The sequence below is a fragment of the Rhopalosiphum maidis genome, chromosome 2 (genome assembly GCF_003676215.2).
Source record: "Rhopalosiphum maidis isolate BTI-1 chromosome 2, ASM367621v3, whole genome shotgun sequence".
In the NCBI taxonomy this organism is placed as follows: domain Eukaryota; kingdom Metazoa; phylum Arthropoda; class Insecta; order Hemiptera; family Aphididae; genus Rhopalosiphum; species Rhopalosiphum maidis.
Window position 1 is genome coordinate 22,417,090 of NC_040878.1, and position 22,907 is coordinate 22,439,996.

The 22,907-nt window shown below is 31.5% G+C and overlaps 2 protein-coding genes across 6 annotated transcripts in view; both read right to left on the bottom strand.

Moving 5' to 3' along the window:
• Positions 1 to 4: 4 nt before the first annotated feature.
• LOC113555306 (calcium and integrin-binding family member 3) lies at positions 5 to 14,313 on the bottom strand. Its single transcript, XM_026959732.1, has 5 exons — positions 14,062 to 14,313; positions 10,037 to 10,071; positions 2,585 to 2,702; positions 1,022 to 1,169; positions 5 to 270 (listed from the first exon to the last, which is right to left on the bottom strand). Exons 1-5 carry the CDS (start codon positions 14,110 to 14,112, stop codon positions 53 to 55), a joined length of 570 nt encoding a protein of 189 aa, XP_026815533.1. The 5' UTR covers positions 14,113 to 14,313; the 3' UTR covers positions 5 to 52.
• A 1,475-nt stretch (positions 14,314 to 15,788) lies between these two features.
• LOC113551534 (myocyte-specific enhancer factor 2-like) overlaps positions 15,789 to 22,907 on the bottom strand; it is an 80,999-nt gene continuing 73,880 nt past the window's right edge. For 3 of the 5 annotated variants that reach the window (XM_026953822.1, XM_026953824.1, XM_026953821.1), the window contains 8 exons: positions 19,032 to 19,269; positions 17,823 to 18,026; positions 17,592 to 17,759; positions 17,393 to 17,525; positions 17,101 to 17,330; positions 16,849 to 17,012; positions 16,541 to 16,764; positions 15,793 to 16,468 (listed from right to left, as the gene is read on the bottom strand). In XM_026953822.1, coding sequence (XP_026809623.1) covers positions 16,356 to 16,468; positions 16,541 to 16,764; positions 16,849 to 17,012; positions 17,101 to 17,330; positions 17,393 to 17,525; positions 17,592 to 17,759; positions 17,823 to 18,026; positions 19,032 to 19,085 — 1,290 coding nt within the window. In that variant the 5' untranslated portion in view covers positions 19,086 to 19,269 and the 3' untranslated portion in view covers positions 15,793 to 16,355. Of the gene's footprint in view, positions 16,469 to 16,540; positions 16,765 to 16,848; positions 17,013 to 17,100; positions 17,331 to 17,392; positions 17,526 to 17,591; positions 17,760 to 17,822; positions 18,027 to 19,031; positions 19,270 to 19,459; positions 19,639 to 22,907 lie in introns of those variants that run through there. The other 2 variants (XM_026953823.1, XM_026953825.1) reach the window with 2 other exon arrangements.

A 22,907-nucleotide genomic window follows, 5' to 3' on the forward strand; every position in this document is an offset into this window, starting at 1 on the left:
TCAAGTTTTTTAAGTGGTTTTTAATAAATTGACATTACTATGTGGCATTTGCCTACACTCTAATATGAAAAGTGCCCAAAAAATCCGGTGCCCTGAGTATAACGTGTTCGAATTCCATGAAAGACAGTTTTCCGTCGCCGTCTACGTCTGCTTCTTCAATGACTTTTTCGCATACCTGAACGATCTCTTCAGCTGACAGTTGGCTGCGCGTCAATAGCTTTAGCACTTGTTCAAGGTCAGCAGGTCCAATGTGATGGTCGTCATCGAAATCTATAACCGCCACCATTAAAAATAACACTGTGTAGTACTATAAACTTCAAATCGCTTACAAATTGGAATTAAATAGGTATATTAGATTTAATTATTGGTAAAGGTCTAAAAGGACTTTTACGATACCGCGTCAATGGATCAAATGTTTGATTATATGTTGTATATGGGCGTATATCGATTCCGCCGGCTACTGTTTATTATATTTACATATTGATTACAATATTATCAATATTTACATATTGATTCCGCCAGCTACTGTTTATCCCTCCCTTATAATGTGAATCCGGAATCGTATCTATGTCCTATTGGCTATTGCATATTTATAATATAAAATAAAAATCGTATTCGTATACATATGTTGTAGCACTATGTTGGAATCCTAAACTTGATAACGTACAATTTCTAGGATTTGCAACATATTTACAAAATAAATTATTTTTTTATTTTCATAACGAACATTTTATAGGTGTTCCTCCTTTTTTCAAATGATAACCATACCTAACTTTATTCTTCTTCTTCGATCTTTGGTAAGTACATTTTGGAGAAGTTGATGTATAAACGTTGGATATTGCTGAACGAATAGATTTTTATAAAATATAATAATTTCAGGTTTGGCTTAGCAAAATAGTGTATTTAACATTTGTGTGGGGTATACTATCAGGTTCTACGACAAAATATCCAGCGTAAATAATAATTTAAAATGTTATTACGATTGTACCAATATTGAATATTAATATTATTTCCAACTTACCATAAATCTTAAAAGCATAGTACACTTTGATTTGTCTAGGCGCCTGTTCGCTAAACACCGACAATAAATCTAAAAAATCTTCGAAACTCAACGATCCATTACCTTCTTTCGAGAATACCTGGCATATGCGTTGTTTAAAAGGGTTTTCCTGCAAAAAAACCAGTTTTGTAGCACAAGAAGACAGTTGTTTATGAATCGTATATACCACGCGGTATCATCAACAACATTGTACGATTAATTTTAACATTACTGTGCTTACTTAATAAACAAAAAATTAACCCGAAAAAGTATGCAAATTAAGAATTATTAGTCCTTACTCTAGTCATCGTTAATCACACTTCGTAGGTACCTACTTAAGTTTTAAAGTAACAAATGTATAAATCAGGACCGACGATAGGGGGCAGCCAAGGCTGTAGCCAAGCTTTAAAGTAGGCCCGGGATCCGACCAAGTCCGCATCAGGTCATATTTTTAACCTAATTTTTACTTCAATATATTATGTGCTGTAGTGGTACCATATTATATTATGTATTATTTTTATTACATTATATAGTGGTGCCATTTGGGGGTAGACAGGATGGGGATTTGTCCCTTCCCCCCTTGTTGACAGCAGACCGGTGTCAGACTATTTATAAACGGCGAACATTGTTAGTGCTAATAACCTGCCTAAAGAATAGATAATAAAAGTATAGCGTATGCTTTTGAATTCATTGTACCTCAAACCTTAAACAAACATAACTATAAAAACACATTTTTTTTTATAAATAATAAAAACATATATTTTTAAGTATCAACATATTTGTATAACAATACGTCAATACTTACATAATATCATTATTATATAATATCTTTATGTTATATTTTCGGTAAACACATTTTAAAGAACAACGCTGGATTTTATTAGTAAATTTAATACTCGTGTAAGGGAGGGGGCACGGACTATTTTGTCCCTGGGACCCTTGATTTATACACCAATTTTTATATGTCTATTATTATGACATTATTATATCATTACAGGCATTGTGACGTTATAATTACTATGGGGCTGGGGATTGAATAGCTTAAAAATGTAATAAAAAAACTATGGTTACGATATAAAATATTAAGTATACTAAATCTTTACAATATAACATTATCTATTGTGTGTTTGCGAATATATTTTTAATTATTTAGTAAGATAATATGAGCTTTGATTGATCAGTGATCACACAACTAAAACGTTATTATGGAGATATGGGCTGCTAACCTATGATATGATCACACAATCTTATAAAGTTATTGCCGCAGCACTACAGCAGTGGCATTATTAAACAAATTTTTAAAAACTGAAAAAAATAAAAGAAGTAAATAACTACAAAATATACAATTATACATGTTCAAATAAATAATATAATAATAGTTATATTTTCAATATGGACAATGTAAAAATAAAGTATTTTTCCATCCTATAATAAATTAAGACGAGTATATGTATTTAACAGTAACAACAATATAATAACAATAGGTAGTAAGTACCTTTTTATTTTTGTTAATTAATCAAAACATAAAAATATATCTTTAAGTACCTTGAGTTCTGGCAACTGTTCGATTCGTTCTTGTGGCACTCTGATTTTCACCGGTTCATCTCCGGTCATTTTCTTTGGCACTACTTCTGGACAAATCGCTCTATACCTTTTGTACACTCTTTAAAAACAAAACGTAACTAAATAAAGTGTTATATCTAATTAAAATTTTTTTTTTTTCACATAAACCTTCGTTTTAACAGTGTGTTGTGGTTGTGTACTTACAAATTTACAAAACCGCAGTACTGGAGTATGCGCGACTAAAAACCTTTTTAGATTACGATTTTATATTTTATATTTTATTTTAAGTATTTTTTTTATATAGGTACCTACTATTTATATAAGAAAAAAGACTTCAATCTTCAACTTATAGGATGGTTTCTGATTAAAAATTAGACCTAGTTAGTATTTTTAATAGGTCAAAATTGAAAATTTCCAGTATTTTTCAAAATATTGAGTAAAAAAAATAAAAAAAAATGGAAATTTTACTGGATATAGCAAAATCTATTATTTTTTTTTTTTGTAACTAAAACAAAAAATCGTAGATACTTGAAATTTTTACCAAATGTATAATATCAGCATTTTTTGTACATAATTTTGAGCTACTTATAGACATTTAACATTATTGATTTTTTTTTCTAATATAATTTACTAAAAGGTTCTCCGCAAGTTGTTACTTATTAAATTAATTAAAAATATTAAAGATGCATAGTGATAACGTCTAACCGTTAGAAGGTTGGGAAGTCATACCCAAATGGGCTTAATGAGAGCAAGGCCGCAAGGGGGCCAAAACCTAGCATGGTGACAATCATATAACAACTTTTTTCATAGCACATAAATATATTTATATTTATATTGTGTACCTAGCTGATTGATCGATTACATAGTATTACGACATATAGGTACGAACGTAATCAATTAACAAAGTATGAGTATGAGTTTGTACATCATGGTGCAGTATTATCATTAGAAAAATTAATTTATTATTCCTAACTAAAAATAATAATATTAATTTTTCTAGAGGTTGACATTTCACCTCCCTTGCACCCTCTTTGGGCGCCTTTGTATGAGATTAGTGTTTTCTCTTTGTGAATAGATATTTGGTCAATATGTGAGGTTTTCCAAGCTCCCTTATTGTGAATTATAATTTACCTAGTTGAGTAATGGTAATAAAGTAAATACAATTAAAAGTGAACTAAATGATCGTGTGTTAATTATTGCTAGTCAATACTGTATGATTACTGATTAGATATTTAGCCATTTTGGTACAGTTGACAGTTGTTATTGTAATTTGTAGTACCTACTTATCAAAAGTCAACTATAACCTTAAAAGTATATCTACAAGTACAATTTTTTAATAGACATTTGAAGTTAAATTTTATTAAGTTATTTTAAGTTATATAATGAATAATAATCTTAATTATTTTGTATATAACTCAAAGACATTATTCATAAAGACTTTTGAGTTTTACTTAGATGTATTATGAATTTTACTATATATACGCAATGATATTTTCAAATGCAACGTTTTCTGCAAAAATTAATTCAACCTACCATTAATATTTAATATTAGACACCAATAAATAGTAAAATAATTTGAATAGTATCATTGTCAAACGTATCATGAAATATCTTTTAAGTAATTTAGGCTGACGAACTGTCTCCGTAGTCCGTACAGAATCGTTTTTCGTATTATACGATTATGTATCATTAAATTAAAATGTAATACACCCATTACAGTGACCTACTCGGTATTCACTGTAAAACAGAGTGGTACACACTTGCCCACCTTTTATATACATATTAGGTAAAAAATATATATGAATTTATAGTAGGTAGTAGGTACTCGTATTTATTATACCTATAGACTATATTCTATCGTGCTAAGCATTATCGCCCGGCAGTACCACGAATTAAATTCTAATAATAAATATTATGCTCACTTATCATTTTTGTTTAGGCTTATAAAAAAATGCTTGTAATTCATGTTGTTAATCTTTGTTGTAATTTCAAGAAACATGTACAAATTGTATACCACGAAAATATAAAATAGAAGAAAAAGCGAAAAATATATATTGAGATGACAAAATTTAGAGTATGAAGATTCCATTATTATTTATTTATTTCACATTTAAAAAGTTTAAACGAGACTAGTAAATATTCACCATTGACCCCTACGGTTACCACCTACCTCAAATGTATTAACTTGATTTAAAATCAATTTGAAAATTAAAATAGGCCTAAAAATATTTGTATAGACGTCAACATCAAATTGCTTTAAACAATAAAAGTATTTTCTTTTTTTAAAACCTCGAGGGCTTCTATGACCTATGCCCCCATACAAACTTTAAACAAATTGAACTGCCTTTTAACATACAATGCAATAAATTATTTTATTTTAAATTAAAATTTGATTATAAGTTGAATGATTTCTATTTCGATAGACGGACAAAATAAAAGACTAAGATATTGTTGGCTTCCATCATAGTTCCATAAAATTCTAATCAAAATTTTCATCCTACTTCCTTAAAAGGGCTGAAGTATACCATGTTTTAAGGATTAGTGTTTAGGCATTTCATATTACATATAGATTTTGGCTATGTCAACGTGTGAGAAGTAAATGAACATTAGTGTGTGTAATCCATCATCGCATTTTTCGCGACGAAATTTTAATTCCCAGATTTACAATAATAATCAAAATAAACAATACCTTATGAGAATTCATCCATAATTTATTATAATCGCGTCGTACTCGCATCATAAAAAAATAAAATATAAATGAAAAATAAATTTGTATAAATAAAAATATTAAAATAATAACTATTGATAGTTGACACCTAAGCATATTTTTTTCTGAGTTTATTTTTTATAACAAATCATTTAATAAACTACAATAATAAAAAAAAAATAAGAACTGAATATTTATTTTATTTAAAATTTTAATGCTAATTGAATCATAATTTATACTTGTACTTAACAGATATTATTGACGCCATATTACTTTAGTTTCTATTCTGTATTTTTATCAATATTGGTTTTTTTATATGCGTTTTAGAAAATGCTGTGTATACTGCATAGGTAAAATATTCGGTATGCTTCAACATTTGACCGCCACGAGAAGAAATGTTATTTCCGAACTGTATATAACGAAGTTCTATGATTATTGTAATAGGTATATCGTATATCCATTACCCACTTGTCCAAGAACTGATAAGTATCCCTTGTACATGAAAAATAATTAATTAAAATAATTATAAGTATGTAGTGACATCAAATCTATACACGGTATGAACTCATTATTATTGTTTCATAATATTTATATAGGTAGTAAAGGGTGGATCGCGTTTGGGCGAGTTGGTAAAAATTACTATGCGTTTGAACCACCATGTCATCTATGCATACATTGTAGTTTTCGTAGTTTTAGCTAATGATTTTATATAACTTTGTAAAGTAATAGTATGATGTTTTTTTAATATGCAGTAATGCGTTTGGGCTGTATTCTAACAATACATTTACAAATAGTTTAGGACATTATACATTAATACACTCTTAATAAATACATAGTTTTAAATCTTAATAAAGTTTAAAGTTTAACATTTATTTTTTGTAAGCAATTTAATATTGTTTTCATATCAGTGTAATATCATAAAAATACAAATAAATATTATAATTTATGTACAGGTTATGTGCATAATATATAGTATATAGTATATCTATATACACAATTTAAATGAGTAGTGATTTAGTAAATTACAATTTGTTAATTTTTTCATTGTTTATATGATAAATATATCATATTTTTTTAATGTTACGTGTGCAGAGGCCTATAGGTATGCAATATAAGCAGTGCTTAAGCCTTAAACACGTATACCAGGACTCAACATTTTTATTGCAACATAATGGTCAATAATATTATTGTGTAGTCTTGTAAACACATTTTTACAGGGTATTTTACTCATTATATTTCATATGTTACATTTTAACGTCTAATAAAATTTTGATTTTGTCCTTTTCGTTGTTATTAATTGTATATAATTTTAAGAAGTCATCATAGTAAAAGTGATACGTATACAACACTCCAGAGATGGGGATATCCTGAGTGCGTCTCGTTTTTAATTTTTACAATTATTATAGCTTGGTTGTGTCTGCAGTGTTATCGACAAATTATATTAAATATCCTGAGTACGTCCTCGGTCCATAGCATACCATAGGTACCTATTTTATACACACCACTCAGATATACATTATATAATACATTTTTAAAAATATAAAAAAAATTAAGAAAATAGCAAGAAAATAAATAAAAAAACAAGAAAACAAAAACGAAGTAGGTACATGCAAAAAATTCATATCAAGACTAGATTTTTTCAAAATAATGACATTTAAACACCAGCCTAAATAGATAGTAAATACACTACAACAAAAATAAAAATATTTTAAACATCAGTACATTTACCCAATCTTAAGGATGTATACGTCAAAATAAAAAACAATAACATAAATAAGAATCACAACATATTTTTGGGATGTAGCCTGTTTAGTGTTTACCTCCTCATAGTGCACCATGGTTAACTATTTAAATGGACGGGGACACACATTTTGGCTACTATATAAGTCTGATTTTTTTGAGGACGCACTCGGGTGATGCGTTATTCTTAACGTACTTGGAAAGTTGGAACATTAAAAAAGGGTCATTTCGTGACACACTCTGGGCTGTAACTATGGAATGGCAAGACACGGCAATGCCCGGGGCCCTGGACCTGGAAGGCCTAACCTAACCTTTTAAATACAATTTGTATTATAACATAAAGGGTGAGCAAGTGGGTATTGCTCTGCTGTTTAGTGTATAGTAGAGATGGGGATGAGTAGGTCACTATAATGGATGTGTTAAATTTGAATGCAATGACAGGTATCATTGTATACGAAAAACGATTCTGAACGGAGATGATTTGTCAGTATAGAATGATTGGTAGGATATATTATATTATTACCTATATTTAAATTGTAATATATCGTTATTTTACGTGATTTCGTAAGAAATTAAATTTCATACGCTCACAAAATGTTTTCTATATTGACGCTAGAGTTGTTTTTTACAGTTATTTGAAGGAAAACTTATGGAAAACCTTGTATTGGGTTTTATAAAATTAGGTATAAATCGCAAAAATTGTATGAATTTTCAACTTCAAAATTCCTTGCTAATTTTTGCGATTTTGACATATTTTGTAAACATTTGAATAATAAATGCTTATAAACAAAAATTGTGACTAACGATTTTTTATTTTTTTTTATTTTTTTACTACAATAAGTACAACTTATAATAATCATTGTATTAAATTTTAAAGATTTTTTGGAAAGCCAAATTTTTTTTATCGGCATTTCAAGAAAAATCGAAAATTTCAATTGTCTACAAATAACTCAAAAAGTCAAAATATTTTGAAAATTTAATCGTAAATAGATAACGCTAATATAAACATTTGGTGAACATTTCAAGTATTTACATTGATGCATTTTTGAAAGACAGCAAAATAAAGAAATCGATTTTGACAAAACTGATTATGCGTAAAAATTCTCGTTTTTCTGTTACTTTTTAAGTTTTTTCCTAACGCTTTTGAAAACTACTGGAAATTTTTTTATTTTTGACCACCCAAAATACCAACTAGATTTATTTTCCTTTTCAAAAAGGGACTGAAGTCAAATATCAAAGCATTATTTCTACTCCAAAACGTAATGACCAGACATAAAAATAAAAAAACATACATCAATGTAAAATCACAAATCAAATCATTATTCACTCCGTTCATAATCTAAAATACTTAACAATTATTTGAATTGTATTTAAAAATTCACGAGATAGATACTGTTAGAAAAAAGTGCAAAACATACCATATCATATTATTAGAAAACAGACAAATGGAGTATGGACACTAAAGAACTAATAAAAACATTTTCTGGAAGCTAGAAAAAAAACTTTGAATAGCTACTTTGTAGTTTTGTACATACAACATGAATAAACTATATTTATAATAAGTAATGACTGTTGTTTTTATTTTTAATTTTGGTAATATATGAGGGTCAACCCTTGATACTGCCCCGGGGTCCCAAATCTATAGTTACACCACTGGCTGTAATCTACCCGAAAAATTCCTTCCTCGTGTAAGCGGGAAAAGGGACAATTTACATTTTATATTCAGATATCGTGTAATCATAATCGAAGGTATATAAACGTGAGTAAGGTAATCAAACGTATTGGGAGCTATAATACCGACATAAATTTGAAGTATATGATTTCAAGAGAAGTTCGAGATTATTAATAATAGAGCACCCTTTTTTAAACACGCCTAAGCTCGTTATTATTATATACTTACTCGATTAATTTTGTCTAGATTCACTTCTGAAAATTGGGCGCAAGTTTAATCGTTTAATAATATTGTTATTGCTTAGGGTGGACAAATTTCACCCATGTGGCTGCATGTGTGTTGTATATTTCATTATAAATTATGATGTAGGTGTACAGAGTACAGACATTATATATTAAAACAAAAATACATACAAAAGTTGAAATAAAAATAATATGTAGGTACTCTATTTATCTAAAGCCTTTAAAAATATATATATATGTATAACCGGTTATAATTAATCAGAATATTTATGAACGCATTTAACCGGTTATTTAAACTAAAAAAAAAAAAACCATTAAAAAATCATTCAGGTTTCGAACTCTGTCTACAGTAACACTATGTTTGAAAAGAAAACATTTTTCTTTCTTTTCTTAAAATCAGTGTAAGCTTCCTATAAAAAAGAACTTATTCAGTCGTTTCACAACAGTTTCAAAAAGAATCTATAGATATAATCTATAATCTATAGATTATATTATTCTTTTTTTTGGCATTAGTCTTTATAGTGTGGTAATACAATTAATACTTAATGTGCATAATAAACTAATAACCAATGAATGTAGGTAATCTATTTATAGAACGATAATTGTTTTATTATTTAAATATTAATTATGTACAGTACTATTATAGTGTTTTTAGTTTTATTTTTGTTTTTATATCAACCGCGACGTTTAATAACACGAATAAAACAATGTTTATTGCTATAATCACTGGATTAAGAACAAAACGTTTTCTTTAGATGATTTTAATTAGGTAATAGTGGTAATACTACTTGGATATGCGTAGCGTATGTCATATAAGTATAAATATTTAAAATTAACAGCTATAATATTGTATCAGTAAAGAAATTATGATGAAATACTACAATTCACAAATGTTCAATTTTTTTTTGTAAAATCCTCTTCAACTTAAAATAAACACGTGTGGTGATAAAAAAAACTCACACACACACACACAAAACGAAGTACGTTTAACGCAAATAATACACGTCATCTCCTGTTTGCACACATGTGCACAGGAGCTGCAGTGACTACCGCTATATTATAATATTACTCACCTAAGTATTTCCTTCCTGGTAAAAAAAGTGCAGTCCTGTAAACGGAGGAAAAAAAAATAATAAACACACATTGTGGTTTCCGGGTGTAGCTATATTATAATACACGGGGGAATGGTGGATGTTACATGCAGGCCCTCGCGGTTCCGCGATAGAATTTTTTTTCTCAACTAAAAAATGACTACTGTACGATATCGAGTGTCGTGCGTGTTAACTCTCACTCGATAAATGACACTGCAGCAATGAACGATACGACAACAGAGAATAAAAAATGTAACAAATACATTCGATTGTAGCCTCTCCCGCGTGTATATATATTAGTGTAGTTAGTGTGCATTGTATAAATATATTACCTATTACTTATAAACTTTTTTGTGTTTTTGCGGCACAAACCATTATTAATTGACCCAACCCACTCGGCATCGCCGTAGACAACCCTATGTGTTATTTATACACCGATTGGCGTGCGAGTTAAATAATATATATATATATGTATATATTAAATTGATAATAATAATACACAGGTATTATATTCTGTTTGTTCGACATTCAAACACAAGACAACATTAATGTCCATAGTGCACTCGGCCCCTCAAAAATTTAAGTGGCACTAAATCACATGACGCCGGACTTGTGTCGTCACCTCGTGATTTTAATCGAACGACAAACGAACAATACGATTCTTATTGATATTCTTAAATCTCTACAAAATTATAATATACACTATTGATTATTTGTTTTATTATATATATTCCGGATGTGTCAATAGCAATTACATAGAAATTATTTGCTCAAGACTTTCGTTCGTATGATAGCTGATAAACTGAATACAAGTCAATTTTAGGTCGATCCTAAAGTGATGACAACGGTAGATATTATTTAACAATACTTTTATAGGTTCCTAGTGTGAAACAGAACCACTGCAAGTGCTAGACTATAGATTGAATGCATTCTACCAAGTGTACAGATCTGCGGTCTGTTTATTACGTCGTTCGCGGTTTGAAATGTATACATTACGTGTAAATCGTATATAATATAAATACGGAACCGCCGAAACCAGTTGAAACACGAAAACAAAATAGAACGTGCCGATTTAGGGTGGGTCATCGTCTCATCGAACAGGTGGCAGTGTAAACGGGGAGGGGTGCGTATTGGACGAGCGGCATAATAACGTGCAATATGCCAATATATTGTCATTGAGCGGAGCATATACCTACCGTTTGCGACAGGCCTCGATTGCGTACTCACTGGAGTAGATGATCACCGAACACACGAGTGGTGACGAGCGATTGGCGTTAAAATTATCAAATATTAATCGGTCATGACAATGACAGCGTTCGAATTGTTTTCCGTCATGACGAATATTTTGTAGTTTTATATAATAGAATATAATTCGGTTAACATATACGTCAAAATCAGTAAAATCAGTTGATAAACGCACAAAATCCCGCGCAAAGTCCCAGCTGAATTGTTGCCTGCGTTTTTTTGTGTATTGTTTTGTAAAACGTATCGGTTAAGAGGGCATCGAACAATTTCTATTGTATTACTGCAATAATTATTATAAAATCCGTTGCGATGCCAACTGCTGTGGCACGGAGTACCTATACCGGCCCGTGTTCCGTCACCATGCCGCCAAGGCGTGTGGTACAGTGTGGTGAGTAGAGGGGAACCAATAAATAACTGAATTTACACGTCTTACAAGCTATAGATATAACAATAATCTACGCGTGTACAATGTTTAACGAGTGCACACACATATGTATATGTATATAGGTCCCGAAATTAAAAGAATGTTTTAGATCCGACGACGACCGCGGCGATGTTATCAAATAAATTGAATAGTTTTCCCGGAATATTTTCGGATTTGCTACCAAAAAAAAAGTATATAATTTAAAAAAAAAACTCGCTCCGCACCGCGTGTAATAAACATCTCTTCTCTACGAAAAGCTGTCATCCCTCCGTGTAATGCTCATGCAGTTCATCGACTCCAAATCGAAAAAAAAAAACCGTTTAATATACATTTATACATTATAATATTATCGTTTTTGTCACGTTCTACATTTAAATAATTTAGTGGTTCTCGGAATGGTCCAGTCTCGGGGAAACTGAATCTAAAAATAACCGAGCCGGAGGAAGATACGTATTACACATTTATCAACACACACGTTTGATTTTAATCTCCCGTTCACGGATTCCATTATATGGTGTGCGATGCGCGCCCGACATTCGACGGTATACCATCATATTCATATACTATATGTATACAATATCATAACAACCATGTATTCCAGTGTTGATCATCTGACCCACCCGGCGATTGGCCGAGGTTTCTTCTTCAAATATGGGGGACCAACACCAAGTCGACAGTATCTTAATGACTCAATAATTTCTTACTGTGATTTTATTATTCTGTTTATCTTCATCGCTTATATACTACTATAACAGCTATACTTATTGGTGATTACCAGGGCCCGGGACTTAAGACATTTGCTAATATTTATAGATTGGCTTAAAATGTATGTCATGCTAAAACACGTTCAATTATGAAATTTGATAGTACTTTTGATGTTTTTTTCAGAAAATCCCTAGGAAAATCTATAAACAATAAGGCAAAATGTCTCGAAAGTGAAGTTTGATTTTTAGTTAGAAACTTTTCCTAATCACTTTTGTTTCAATATTTTGTGTAGTCTTAAATTATACAACTTTTAGCACAGTCACAAATTATATCTAGTATCTACTTGATCATTTAAAAAGAAAGTTTTTTTTGTTATTAAATATTTTTGCTCAAATTTAAGTTTTTTAAATTCTTATTAGTTATTTGAGTGCTTATAATGATGTTTTTAAGTGCTATAAGTCCCGAGCCCTGATTATTAGGAATATTGTAATTATTTTATTGATTTAAAAAAAAAAACAAAAACAAAAAGTATTGACCCAATAATGTTGTTTTAAAACTAGGAAAAATAATTTTACCCGGATTATATACGCACTAGTAATTATTACCTGTAGATATAGTATTCGTATTTTCCTCGTTTCGAGTCAAGCTTGTATTTATTGAACGCATTGTTTTATTTAAATATTCGAAAAAAATTCCCGTCTAACATGCAATTGAGCCTAACTTTTCAATTATTTAGACAAATCAAAGGTTCTCAAACTTTTTTACTCCAGTCCTCATTAATGAAAACCGTACCAAACTTTATTCCGGTTTCAATTATTATTTGTACTCGTCTTCTTAAATTGTATCGGCGGTGTTAAATACTTATTTTAAATTTATATTTGTTGTTTAAAATGTTTATATTGTCTTATATAAATTAACAACTATTGAATTATATCGCATTTTCGAACGAGTAATTTTATTAGTTTCCGACAAGTACGAATAATTAATTGTACCTATGCGCGTGCAATATCTTTGTAGTGTTTGTACATTCTACGCACTTTTGATGTCTACCGACTATGATTTTTTAACTTTACCACTTCATATAATGTGCTAACCCGACACCTAAACTGATATCATCAGTGCTGCTCTTCTTGCATGTTAATTATTTTCTTTCCAAATGCAAATAATAGGTTATTACAAATGTCTTGAATTGCAACTGGGATAATAATAAATTACTTTCAAAAATACAATAAAATATATTGACTACAGTCCACAGATTGTATTAGCTAGCATATATATCTGCCCCCTCTCAGCAAGCAAGCACTAAACACGCCTAAGACAACGTAATATTGTAGTAATATATTTCGGGTACACTTACGGCCCATGAAAACCCCTCCGTAACTATATCCGGTTATGTAATTGGGGGGTGGCGGGGTACATGACCTGCTCGTCGCACTCACTCGTTATATAATACATTATGATCGACGAAACGGGGTAATAGAGGTATACTACGACGAAAACAAACCGTACAGGTACGGGGGAAAAAACCTGAAAACCCAATCGACTGTCACACCGGCCGAATGTGCGTGTAAGACGCACCGCGGCGCCAACAGGAATTATATCGTGTAACACGCCGTTATTATTTATCAGTCACCTGATAATCTTCGAGCTGCGATTCGGTGAAAGTCATCGCCTTGTTGCCCATAACGCAGCCGCCGCCCGTGGTGGGTTACACGTAGTGTTGTAATGAACCTGCGCTGTATAAGGACGAACGAGGAGATAACTAAGCATCCGCGCAAGTCTTCGGCCGAGAGAACAGATATAAAAGTTTGTCAGTAACACTGTTGTTGACACGGGAGAGCGAGAGCCGGACCGACGTCTGTGTGAAGTGTTAAACACAAATGAATATCCGAACGGCCAGAACTATAATAACACCGAACGAACTCCTTCGAGAGCGGTAGGAGCACCCCTCACCGCGTAAACTAGAGCGTAGTCACGCGACGCCACGACGGGCAGCATTTTTAATACTTTTGATTTTTCGCGAACTGGGCGGAATGTCCGCGACGAACACAGACACACGCACAGGGAAATGTAATTTTCGATGTCATGGGTGTGGTGACCAACCGTCTATTGGATTCTCAGACCCTTTTCACTCAACGAGATTAAAAAGTACATCGTCAAAATTTAGAGTCACCCATTGCTTGTATGATAACTAAAAAAAAGAGGAAACATTAAAGAGACACATAATATGATAATATAACCTATATTTTTTGGCAATCAATATACACATGATAAACAAAAGAAAAAACAAAAAAAAATAAAATAAAAATAAATCTAAAATAAAATAATAAAAACGGCCTGTAAACATGATTTTTTTGATTAACTTAAAAATTTGTACAAAGTATAAATTATTTTATTGCACTTTCGGCCTTGCCATTTTTATAAAGTACTTTATGTTAATGTTAGCAGAAAAAAAAGAACAAACAAACGATACTAAAATAATGCTGGGATACACAAATGTTGGTCAAACTAAAAAATAAAAATCATTGTGCACTGTTTGATTTATATTTAAAAATGAAAAAAAAATATTATAACAAAATGAGTAATTTATATTTTTTATATATATATATATATCATTATCTTAACAAACATGCTCTAATATGTTAAATTTACAATCAGTACATAATATGAATATACAACAAGTGTTAAGAATAACGAGAAAAATAATGTGTTGAAAAACTAGAAAGAATAAAATAATATTCGAATAAACCCTTTTAATAATTTTAATTTTGTTTGTAAACTTTTCATTAACGAACCCTGTATTATGTTACAATGGTCAAAAATATAAAGTAAGCTCTCGAATATAATTTCAATGAAAATATGTCTGCCCTGTGGTCATCATTGTTACGTTTTATACATATTATATTATATTTATATAGAAAATTGAGCCTACTAATGTGTGTCGCAAGAACAGTACCTACTATTATTTGTAACAAAACAATTAAAACTAAAATCAGGTAAAATATAGTGCTGACTAAAATATTTAAATGGCACCAAAAAGTTTACACATAGCACCGCTTACACACTAAACATAATAATTTCTTTTAAAGTTGTCACATTTTTTTCTTTTTTACAAAAATATCAATCAATATAAATGGTATACACTTTTGTTAATAATTTTGATTGAAAATAATGGCCATGAAATTGCACTTAAAAATATAACTTTAACATATTATTATCATACACAATTATTAGGTATCAAAATCTTATACAAAACAAAAACCTAATATTTTTCAATAAATATCTCAATTTATGTACTTAAAAAGGAGTTGATTATTATTATTATTATTATTATATATATATATATATTGTATAGTTTTTGTATCTACTATATGATCACACAACAATAATGTACATACAATTTGTGTAATTTTAATTTAAATTTACTCTCAAATGTTATTTAACAAACAAAACAACTAATTTAAAATATGTTAGTGTAATTTAACAACAATATAATATTTACTTAGTCTATAATTGAATTTTGGCCGATATAATCAATTTTGTCTTATTGTTATATTGACTAGTAAATGTAGCCTACATTCTATTGTAACAGGACTAGACATTAACTTTTTGTAATATGTATTTGGATCAGCATATTATCATAACTGACAAAATAGAAGTAATAAATACAAATTTATTTACAAATGTTAAAACATAGTCAAGATATGTTATGGAATTAACAATGAAAAAACAAAAATGAAAAATATGGGATAAAAAAAAAAAAGGAATTTTCAAAAATAATTTAGTTACTTAATGTAAGTCATAAATTGTCCTGAATAGAGAGTAGAAGTCATGCGGTCCATAAATATAAAATAAATAATCTATATGTTCAAGAAAAATATTTTGGATGAAGTAGCAGTGTGATGTCATCTGTACTTAACAATTTAGTCATGTTGGCCAAGTGTCGCGCAATCTTTTTGGTGGTGGTCCTCCTTCAAAGTCATGTCTTGAATCTACTAAGCTCTGGTTACTGGGCAACTGTCCGCCTAGTATAAAACGTTCTGGTTTTATACAATGAGAAAAAAAAATCATGAAATAACAATTACATTTATCTTAGAAATTGAAATATTTACCTGTGACTGACAAATGATGGGACGGTATCGAAGTGTGAGCATGTGGTAAAGATAAATGACTGATAGAATGTGAAACAACAGTGTTAGGAGCTGATCCAGAGGTTGCTGAAGACGTATGGTGATGTAAATGTGGTGGTGAGTTAGGCTCGCTTTTAATGCGGACGGAATTTGGTGATGGTGAAGAAGGTGGTGATGAATTTGGTACTCCTAGGTGAGACATTCCACTAGAACATACATTTTTTTAGATATATAAAAATACATATATATATAATATTTATGTAATTAATTATATGAAAAATAAAACAAACCTGTTGTGTGCTAGTTGATTAGACCAATTTAATGCTGATGAAAGACCCATGTCAGTAGACGTAAGATCAGTAAAAATCCCATGATATGAGCCTCCCAATCCTGGTGTATGAAGCGCTACAACTGGTGTGTTTAGAGAGACAGTTGGTGTATTAATGGAGTTTGCCTGGAATATGAAAAATAATTTACTTTTCTATTTTTTAAGTTTCCAAGACATATTAATAATAGTAAAAATTATAAAAAATAATACATACATTATTATCTTCATGATGACTAGGAGCATTGGGCATGACTATACGCAAATTGGGCCTAGGTGAATGGTGTCTAGGCGGTGGAGTAGCTCTATTAGAAGCATTTAAGGCTTTAGGCGTAGGCGATGGTGACATGACTAGTTGTCCCGGAGAAGAAGGTGAATTGACTAGTGCAGGCGATGAAGATGCTTGGTATCCATTACTCATTTCCAACATACTACCCGGAGGGTAAACTAGAAGAAAAAAATACAATAAATAATAATTTCAATTTGTTACCACAATGTAAATAACTAACCGGAATCAGCATCAGACGAAGATGGAGGTCTTGGGCTAGCGTTATGTTGCAGTTGTAAGTTGTTCCCAGAGTCATTATACATGTTGTTTACAGGCATAGTAGTGTTAAGTGAATAGTTAGCACTTACATTATTCTAAAACAAAATTATTTAAATAAGTACATAGAATTCCAGGTTTTCTAGTCTAGACAAAATAATTACTCTAGCCATTCTTTGATGTTGCATTAATAGCTGGAACTCTTCGTCAATTTTACTGTATTTTGCTTCAGTTCTGGGTGTAAGTTGGTATGGTCCTTGTGTACCATCACAACTTTCATCTGGGCTTTCGGGGCTCAAAGCACCACCTTTAAGTTCTTTTTTGTTCAATTGCTGTAAAATGAAAAAAATCCATAAGATTTAAGTTATTAATAATAATTAATGTACTATTATTACTTCGATAATATTTTTATTGGTGAGCGATTCATGAGGTTCGTTGTACTCTGTATATTTGAGCAACACTTTATCCATGTCTGTACTAGCATATTGATACAATTTATTAGAGCTGCTGAATATGATTAAAGCAATTTCACAATCGCATAAAACACTCAGTTCATATGCTTTTTTCATTACGCCAAATTTTCTCTTGTTAAACGTAACCTAAATCATAATATTATAAATTGTTATTATTATTCGGTTATAATAAATTTAAAAATAAAAAAAAATACCTATTAAATAACTGTAAAAACTGTTTATATACTGTATTTGAATAACATTGAAATTATTTATTTATTTATTAAACTTATAAACAAACAATAATAATAACTAAATAATTGAATAGAAGCACAAAATGTAGTTATTTCATGTTACAAAATCATATGACATAAAAAATCTGTTCCAACATTTGTCAAAAAACATTGGGCAAGTGAACCAAGCAAAATCAACACTTGAAAACTTACACAAGATATAATACTATGTTGTTCGTATATCAACATGGTGCAATGTTTATCATAGATGATATTTTTTTCACATCAAACTTGCTCTCTAAATAAATTGTAATTATTACAACAGTAAAGTTTTTTATCATTTTGTTGTTATGGTGTTGTGATAAACGCCATATAGAAAAATGATTGATGTAAAAGAATTTGAACTATTATCGCTATTCACGTCCAAAACACGCCTCATTTTTCTATACAAGTTTTTACTCGACCTACAGAGTATTTCACTATAAATGTAATCGAAACTGAGAAATGTTTATGTACAGTTACTAACTGCTTTCGAAACTATTAGTTAGGTACCAGTGTACCATGCAACAATCTCGATAAATAGGGTTCCGGAATTATCATCCGGGTGACATTCAAAATACATGATATATAATTATTAAAACGATAGTTTCGTGAGCTTAAAACAACGATTTTAGTGAAAAATATTATATTATAATATGTAGATTTTGTAACCAACCAAATCGCCAACAGTTTACTCAACACTAATTACAACTAATAATGATAATCTAAGTGGTTTCGCTACTATAACTACTGTCTACTACTAAATATTATGTAGTTATACTAGCTTCGACCATAAAACAACGAGCATACTTTAGACAGAACAAAAATAAAATTCGGTAGATAGGTAGTTCATAACAATAATGAAATAGAAATGATTTACCTGGCGATTGCGTTCGTCGGTGATCCGTGATATCTGTATTTTCTTACGACCCATGTTGTCGGCGGCGGCGTTAGGGTCCGCAGAACGGCGCCGTTCACTGCTTCTTGGAATTCTGTTTGGCTTATCGAAGACGGTCGTATTTCTCCACCGAAGACGAGGGCGAAGAAAACACGACGGCGACGGACAGTTCAATACTCACTCCTCGTTGAAATGATTCTTACACGTTCTCAAACGATATCTGAGGAAACACGAAATAACGACGAAGAATTAAAATGGCTGTCTAATAATAATACCAGAACGGTTGCTGTATAAACAAAAAATATTGTAATAATTAACCAAACACGGCCGTAATGAGAAGAAAAAAATACAAATAAAAATTACAAAATATACAATCGCGGTAAAATTATAAATAGGTGATGAACACTCACACACAGTAACCTCTTCGTGTGCGCGGGGAGGACGCGGCGACGTAGTTGACGATAATGTCGATTGTGTATTAATGTACCATATATTTTTTTTTCTGTTTCGGAAAAAAATAATATTTATCCACGACCGACCACCACCGAAAACGGGTCTGTCGTCTTCAGTCGCGACGTACGCACCGCAATAGGTGTGTTACAAAACAGAACACGAGCCACGGCCAGCGCGCGCGCACACACGAACACACACGAGACCGCGCGCGCTCGTCCGTCGGTTGTAGGCTATTTTTGTAAAGTTTTCCGGGGGGTTTTAACGACCGCGGCGATAAGGCGGTTAGTTACTTACGCGACGGACTCACAATATAATAATAATAATAATAATACTATTGTATTATTCGACGATTATTGTGATGGCGATAATCAATTGTATATTATATATAAATAATATAATAAATGTATAATAGCCCGAGTGGTCGCACGACGCACGCGGGTCGTAGGTATAATAATAATAATAAGGACGGTTTTAGCAAATGAATAGTAACGATATTATCAGCCGCACAGCATACAAAACGAATGGCGGCACACAGGTATAAGCGGCAGCTTGTGCATTGTTTGTCACCCGAAACGCGATTGTGAACGTCGCAACGCAGATATGACCGTAGGTCGTGGGTATGTACCATTTTCGTGGAGTCATAACGAAATATTATATCACTGTGGACGAAAAAAAAAACAAAAATAAAATATCTAGAACGAATTTGACCGATCCGTACGCGCGTATCGTGCTAACCGCCAAACGACGACGATTCGACCTTGGTAGTGACGTGATAACAACACCGCATCAACAGTCGTAGTGTAAACCGCGTACCTATATTGCGAGGATGTGCAGTGTGCACGTAAATTTACGTACACAATGTAATAAACTAATAACACTATTACACTAATACAACATAGCTAATCACGAGACGTAAGGAATAACATAATTTATTGGGTTTTGCCCTCCCACTGTTCAGTTATCGACCGTTGTAAATCAAATACGCGGTGGTTTATGTTTTGAGAACCAAATACAAACACAACATTTACACATACATTATATATCGAGGTATTGGATATTTTAATAGACCCATAGTTTTAATATTATTCACGGCTCACAAACGAAGAGATTTCATTTTTTTTAAATTTGTATTGTAACATAAATTTCTATCAAAAACATACTACGATGACGAAATTAAAATTCCCCAACCTGCCATACATGATAGTCGTTAAATCACGTATAACATAAATTGAAACGGAAATATACGTTAGCGAATAGCATTGCATTATTGTAACACATTATTGAAGTATATCATATTCATATACCTCGAACAAACACATTATGTGTGTTGGTATCCCCGAGAGAGGTACAAGTTAAATATTATCTACAAAAAATAAGTAATGTTTTGAAAATGTCTATCGACCAGTATTCAGTAACGATAATATTTCACGAGGCCGGAACATGCAGCACGTGCACCAAATAATATACCTAAGCTGTGATAGATTTGTATTTATTTTAGTCATTTAGGATGGTCACATATAACTATTAACAATTGAATCCGTTTTAAATTGTTTAATATTAATCATTATGACGTGCTTCCGCCGGTAATCAGTGGATTAAACATTAAAATGAATAAATCTCTGTAAGTATCTATTGTTAATTATGATTAAATCGCAATTACTGATAAAAACCTTATGCAAAAACTTTCAAAATAACAGAAAATACCATGTCTATTTATTTTCAGATCAAGTGGATTATTTTTATTCGCCTCGAGTTTAATCATAAGCATATTTTTTCCGACGGATATCCGGTCAAAATAAATACGCCCGCTCTACACACTCAATGTCGTTATATAACATCGGCGATCAGTGGATCGCTGATCACTATTCAATATTCACTTGTACACGCGCCACGCTACGTTCAGGTATGCACATATCATACGGTCGGTGTAAAAAAATTTATATTAACTTATATTAATAAAATACGAACACGTGGTGTTTGTTTCGCTGGTGCTCTCAGATGACAATCATAATAATAATTATTATCGTTATTGCCTCTCGACATTCAAACGTCCAACAATTATGAATTGTGAACACACGCTTGTAGTACAAGAAACGTCGTCAGTTGCGAATAAAAAAGCAGATTATCTCGCGGTCGAAAAATGCACCGACAAAAACGCGAGATAAACACATTTCACGCATGTGCGTATATGCATGCAACAGGTCGCATAAATTTCACAATATCGACAGAAAACAACGAGTCGCGTACTATAGTTCCTCTCACTTGCACACCCGCCGACGAATGCTTTTTTTTATTCTCCTCATGCAAGCAAGCGGGCAACGCATAAACATTCCCATCGGTTCCGTCTCTGCCGCCACCGTTTGTCCCATAAACCGGGTGTGCGCGCACGTCTAAAAGACATTTATTTCCGAGGATATTGTAATATTATTATTGTTACATCGAACTGTTTATACGGGAAAAAAACTTTTGGTTTAAATATAAGTAAAAAACCTGTGGAAATGGATCCAGACAACGCCACGGCGGCAACTGGTTGTACGTCGTTGGGGTGAGGAGGGGAGTACAGCAGCGGGTAGCGACGACGGTATGCATTCGTTGGTGTGTGTATGCAACTGTATTTGATGTTACGGGCGTGTTTATTATTATTACACGAAAGAGGTTAATAATAATAGGTATATTATACTAAATACCATATTATAGACGTGATTCAGAGACAACGTTTAAAAAAATACGAAGCTAGCGATGATTCCCGACGAGAAACAAGACGATACGAGCAGAGAAAAAGATAGACATGACACCGCTTGGATTTTTTTTTAAAACCTGGAATAAATTGAAAAAACTCATAGTCAACTGGAATTTTCTTTTTGTTTAGGTACGACGTGTGTAAATTCAAGCGCTGTTAACAGTTGTTTAATTAATCGTTGTCCTAATATACAAAACAACGTCTTGCCTATCGAAAATATTAAGAGAAACGACACCCACCCAACCAACAATCAACCCTACAAATAAGTTTGATTATCGGTTATCTGCCGTTACTTTACGAGACTTTATTTAACAGTGATCCAGGGTTGCAACACATACCCACACACACGCATATATAGAGGGGATGAGGTACGTTAACGGATACTCACGCTCACTACCGAAGGTCATAATTTTTCAATTTTCCGTCTGACAGGGAAAACAAGAATATTGTAAATAGCTCGTCGAGGAGCAATTTTAACGAATTATTCGCGATTTCGTAACGGGACACCGTCTACGAACGGCACCGATTCAAACACAAGATAAAATAATGTTTTTGTTATCACTGGACAATATTATATATATATATATGTGTTACAAACACACCCTCCGGGCTCAAGAAACATGAAACGGTTTGGAGGACATTTTTCACTTAAGCCGTCGTGATAA